A 6,279-nucleotide genomic window follows, 5' to 3' on the forward strand; every position below is an offset into this window, starting at 1 on the left:
CGTTATACCAATTACTATGTAACAGATAGTCCATTAAACAGTCCATCCATTTGTTTGCCAAGCAACGCATCAACACATTTTTGACACTAAAGAATATGTAATACAACAGTTGTGTCAGTGGTGCATCCTCATACATGACATTTCCCTGTGAAATGTAAAGTAACATTTTCAGGATGCCTTAAGTGTGCCTCACAAAGTTTACGAATCTGAAAGGTTGATATATGTATAGCCAGAACCAAATTCTACAAAAGTCAAGTGTAGTGTCCTCCAGCAGATAATGGTGTACGCCCACATTAGATTGATGAACTAAAAGGTAGTCCTCTGTGGAGTGAAGACTTTTAGAGAGCATAATCCTGCAAAATTCTTATTCATCTGAGTTATATTCAAAGAGTGACAAGACATCTAATGTACCTACAAAATGCAGGTTTTAGAAGTGCTATGATACACTACACACCACTATATACACAAGTCTCCACTTTCATTGAAGCAGTGACTTCAGAAATTCAGTTGAGATGTTGGCCGTGACTGTGTTGTGTCTGCGTGTGTCTGCGTGTGTCTGCGTGACGGTGAACATGTTAAGGAGGACTGACGATATGCTCTCTAGATTAAATGTCAAGGACAGAGGACCAGATGAGGTTAGGGGGAATGTTGCTGTGGCAACTGGGGCCCATTGTGTGACGTGACAGACTGGGGACTTTATATTAAAACAACAAACAAAAATTGCTCCTCGGATATGACACAGGTCCAGCTTCATAGACTAATAGTATTTCAACATAGCCACAAATTTATTTTCATTTTTAGTGCTTCTATGTTTTGTTCATTTATTTTATAACGGGGAATATTCCATTAACCACTTATAAAGCTATGTTTTCATTGTAGGATAACAATATTATCATATTATTCTTATTCATTAATAATCATCATCATTAATTGAATCCCTCTGTCCCAGTTTTCTCGACTTTTGGGAGCAACCACGGGAACAGGCTTCGCGGACGGCTCTCCAAATCCTTCTCATTCTCTGCTTATAGCCCAGCCATTGTTGCTCTATACGATGGCACTGCTGACCTACACGAATAGACCAACAACAGAGCCGCATTGCTCAGCCTCACCTCTGTGCCTGCGCTGTATATGATCTGCTGAGTCGACAGGCCGCAAAGAGAGCGCGAGAGAGCTGGAATACCAACTCACCGGCGCGCGCGCGCACACAAACCGTTTTTGACGCACAGGAGGTTAACTCTCACCTGAGTCAAGTAGGTCACATTTAGCTATTGGAAAATGGCTTCCTCTACTTTCAAAATAAAAGCCTAATTGTTCAGAGGCAGGCTTAATAACCATAAATCTATTACCTAAAATAGCCTAATAGGCCTTCCATATGAATGCTCACCTAAATTGTGTCATATTTCCGTATGTGTATTGGTAACAATCTGCTGATGACTTACTTGTTAAGTCTTTATTATGATTCCAAGATATTCTCTATTTAGTTTGTTGTAAGCTAAATATGCACAAAGTAACTCACATAATGTGGCTTTCATAATTCCATCACTTCTCAAAATAATTGCTGAGGATTGTTCAGTTATACTTAAAAACGCATAAAAAAATATCTGGATTATTGTATTTTTACTTTTTATTTGAATACTCCAATCACTTCAAATTATCATGGTGAAACTCTTTACGTTGGTCAATATAGAGGTTAATTGTGAAGACCCTAACCGGAAATGTCATTCTGACTGCGGGTGAGCTTCACACCTCGTTTACACCATGAGCACGGAGATGCGACACGCGCACAGGCGCGAGCACGATGTTCAGACGTGGACGCTGGTATAAAACAGAAGCGCCAGGTCCAGACAAAAGTCTACGTAAAGAGGATTTCGTTTGCGAGTAGCGCGAGGAGAGTGAGAGCATCCAGGTAAGCAGAACGGGAGAATGACAGAACCTCACCACGGGACTAACTTATCCTCCCTACTTACTCTCATGTAATCAAGAACATGTTGGTTGCAGGAGAAATTGATTGTACAATTTTTTAAATCTATATGGTGGTAAACACTGTTAGTTACAACAAATGGAAACTATTTAAATCCACCTCAAGTATATATTTGAGGATTATCTTGTTGTTATCCAATAAATTAAAATGTGCTGATACTCACACATGTTACTGTTTATACCCCTTCTGTGATTCATGTACTTTGTTTTTCTTGTTTTGTTTTTCACTTTAGAAATGAGTAGATTTACTAAAACCCACATGACCTCACCCATGTACTTCCCTAGCATGGATACCGCCCCTTTCTTTAAGGTGAGCACACACACACACATGCGCGCGCACACACACGCACACACACACACAGTCCACACCCTGACTACTCTCCCCGTCTTCCCCTGTGTACAGGTGACTGTGTTTGAGCGGGAGCATTTCCAGGGCAAGTGTCAGGAGTTCACCTCAGAGTGCTGCAACATCCACAACTGCGGCCTGGACAACATCCGCTCCATCCGAGTGGAGAGTGGAGCGTGAGTCACACAGCCTGTACGCCCGCACATCTCTGTGGACAGCTGACTGACTCTGTGTGTGTGTGTGTGTGTGTGTGTGTGTGTGTGTGTGTGTGTGTGTGTGTTTATGTAAGTGTGTGTCTGTGAGACGGAGGTAGTAGAGATAATGAGAGAGGAAGTGGTGTCCAGGCTCCCACTGAAAGCATATCACCTCTAAGGTCACCCTACATGTAAGTGCACCCTGTATATGCAGTAGTGGGAGGAGGTTGTCTTCTTGTTGCCACATTTCCCTTTCAAAAATGAAATGATGAGCAAGACGTTAACCAATAGCACCTGATGAGCTGACGGGGGGTCAGTCTGAAAGCAATTTATACTTTGTGTTTCACTTTGTGAGGCCGAGTCGGAGCTGGCACACAAGCCTCACCTGTAGCCAACAGTTGTCATTGGTCAGCAGTGGATAATTTGAGGTCACAATACCTTTTGATAAAATGGTGGGGTATTTCCATTACTGTGTATGCAGAGGAAAATGTCAAAATCCCTCTGATGAAAAGTAGAAAGAAATTCTTAACTGATCTGAGAACTCTCTATTTTGGGACGAGCTTGTAAAGAAAACATTAGACCGATTCCTACTACTACACTATATACTATGTTACTCTGTGTTTCTGTGGCGCAGTTTTCACACTGGAAATTAACTTTGATCCTAAAGCCTCTGAAAACCTGGTGTCAAATATCAAAGGTGCTAAATAGAAAACTCAGAGCACATCTGTTTCCTCCACATGGTAACGTCTGAGCCGGCGGCTCGCAGCAAACAGTGCTAACAACAGGAACCGTGCTGACAGCTAACAGTGTTACCTGAGGGGCGGCGTTATACGCTGTATCGTTATATCCTTATAAGCTGTAACTACTGTATGAGGGCAGTGTGGAGGGGCGTCTGTGGGGCACGCGTCACACAATTTAATCACGTTTCACGAATAATCCATCCAACAGCCAGCTCAACATTCATTGTGTCCAACATTACTTACACTTAGGGAACTAACAATAATTCTGTTGACACAACATCAGATGTATTATTTGGAATGCTATTTATAAATATACACTTAATTAAATTAGTTACAGTCGGTCATATTTTCAGCTTTAATTGATAAACGTCCGTGATGGTGCTGCGACAATTAGATGGTTAATTACTTCTTATTTTCCAGAGCAGTGATTATGGTTCTTCAGCTTTGGGAGACATGCTATAAGGACTTTACCTGTGTAATCTATAATATAATATAATATACTTGTTTATTATACAAGTATTTAATGTGTACATCAGGAACAATTACTCTTAATGTCAAAGCATTTGGTTCTCTTCAGACAGAATCACCATCACTTCTGTGTGGTTATTAAGTGCCTAAATAATGCAGTTGTGTTTTATCAAGGGCATAAACATAAGCAGCCATCTGTTGGTGACTCCTCACAGGGAAAACCTTCACAAACACCTGCTGAATGCAGATTTAGCTCCAGTTTTTCAAAGCAAAAAGTGTTGAGAACTTACCAAATATTAGTCAATTGAGCAACCAGAACAGTCTGGAAGTTGCCTCTGTGCACTTGCACCTCTTCTTTTCCTGAAACTCTTTCAGAGCCAACAGACAGAAAACTCAAAAGTGCAGACTGTCTGTTGTTTTTGTTGTTTATGAAAAGGTGGTGTTAAGGAGAACAGAAAGTGTACATCTCTATTAAAACAAAGTGATATATCCAATCTAAAGTCATCCAATATTAACTGGTAACTTTTCGTCTTCTATTCTTTTGTGGAGGAGAAAATACAACAAATGTAAATAGTGGATATAACCTTTAGAGATGATTTGGGGAACTTTTTTTACTGTGGAAATGTTAAATATAAAAATAAAACACAGGACGTTCACAACTTAATGCACTTTTTTCTGTGACCACTAGAGGGCCAACTTGGTTCTGCTCTCACCCCGTCTACTGTCATGACTCATATGTCTTGTGTTTTATGTTAAGACAATGTTTATATAATTTGCACTGACCCATCTGACTATTTCTCATCTTCCAACCATGTGTCCAGTTGGGTGGGATTTGAGCACCATGACTTCCAGGGCCAGCAGTTCATCCTGGAGAGGGGCGAGTACCCCAACTGGGAAGCCTACAGTGGCTCCTTGTCTTACCACAGCGAGCGCTTCATGTCCCTTCGTCCCATCTTCTGCGCTGTGAGTGACTGCAGAGGAGGGGAGGGCTAAAATGAGACATGGGAAGAGAGAAGTGGGAGTGAAAAAGCAAGAAAGGACAAATGACTGTTGACAACTCAAAAATAGAAAATGAGACAACTTGGCGCCAAATGTCTGCTCGCTCTGTACGTCTGACTGACAGGCCTAACATTACGCACTCTGTTGCACCCCCCTTCACAGTCTCACCACAGCAGTCGTATGATGATCTTTGAGAGGGAGAACTTCATGGGCCGCAGCACCGAGCTGTGCGACGACTACCCCTCCCTGCAGGCCATGGGCTGGTTCATGCCCGAGGTGGGATCCATGCACGTGCAGTGTGGAGCGTAAGTCAGAGCTTCATACCGACACAATCGAGTTCAAGTTGAATTAAAGCTCGTCATCATAAAGAAGTCAACTTATCTTAAAGTTAAGTTGAAGAAGAAGCAGAAAGGGGAAATCGGAGTAGAAAAGAACATCAACACTAAATAATTAAACGAACACAAACAAAGACCAAAAAAGATGATGTCATGTTAACGTTGCTCTCTGAAGTACATTTTTCACCACAACATGAACTTGAGGTGTCGCTTGACCGATGAATCATCAGGCTAATATTAATGGCACGTTAGCTTCTCACAGATCGTATCAGCACATGTTGACTGATGGATAACAGGAAACTGCAGAAAAGAGAAGTCAAAGACAAGTTTGCAGGAATATAGAAACAGTCACCATTATGTAGTGTGTGCACCGGAGAGCACTGTTACTATAACATGTTCCACTCAGTGCTTGCCCTAAAACATTTTATTATTGAATTTAATCTAAATGACACCTGGAGAAATTATTTATGAGCAAATCAGAAACACTTAATTTCAGCTCTTCTTACTTGCCAACTCTCCTCCTCCTGCCTGTCTTTCTTCAGCTTTGTGTGCTATGAGTACCCGGGCTACAGGGGCCAGCAGTACATCATGGAGTGCGAGAGACACAGCGGAGACTACCAGCACTGGAGGAACTGGGGCTCCCACTGCCAGACCCCAAAGATCCAGTCCATCAGACGCATCAGGCACTGAGAAGGAACCGATCAGAACTGGCAACAGTAACGGCTCAGGCTAACACCTGGGCGCTGTGCTTTAGGGGCCCGACTGTTGACGCCTGAACTTAAGGTTTGGTTCCGAGTCCAAGGCTTCATAGGTCAGGACCGCAACATCACCACAAACCATCAGTGACGGAGCAGCTACCTCTTTATCCCAGCTCATTGTTTTAGAACAAGTGAAATAAAGCACAGATTGAGAACCTTGAGAAGTCATTTCTGTCATTCCTGTGTGAGTGCACGTATGCAGAGCGAATGTTAGCACATATTAAGTTTTAAGTGCTAAACGCAAAGAAAAAATGTATTTAGTTTAATTATCCATTGGCATTTTAAAGGGCTAGGACAATCAAAAGTATGTGTGTGTAATGACCTAATATTTAAAGTTAATGCATCAGTAATTTAAAACTACAAAATGAGGCTTGTTTTGTCAATTGTATTTCTGATGCTTATTTTTTTCTTTTCTTTTTTACAGATTAAACACATTTTACTTTGAAATGTTATGGTCGA

The 6,279-nt window shown here is 41.6% G+C and overlaps 1 protein-coding gene across 1 annotated transcript; it reads left to right on the forward strand.

The window, feature by feature from the left end:
* Positions 1 to 2,215: 2,215 nt before the first annotated feature.
* On the forward strand, positions 2,216 to 5,754 carry LOC117734375 (beta-crystallin A1-like). The gene is made up of 5 exons (XM_034538432.1): positions 2,216 to 2,290; positions 2,384 to 2,502; positions 4,550 to 4,691; positions 4,890 to 5,032; positions 5,605 to 5,754. The coding sequence occupies exons 1-5, from the start codon at positions 2,216 to 2,218 to the stop codon at positions 5,750 to 5,752; spliced, it is 627 nt and encodes a 208-aa protein (XP_034394323.1). The 3' UTR covers positions 5,753 to 5,754.
* Positions 5,755 to 6,279: the final 525 nt, after the last annotated feature.

Source organism: Cyclopterus lumpus, chromosome 1, assembly GCF_009769545.1.
Source record: "Cyclopterus lumpus isolate fCycLum1 chromosome 1, fCycLum1.pri, whole genome shotgun sequence".
Classification (NCBI taxonomy): domain Eukaryota; kingdom Metazoa; phylum Chordata; class Actinopteri; order Perciformes; family Cyclopteridae; genus Cyclopterus; species Cyclopterus lumpus.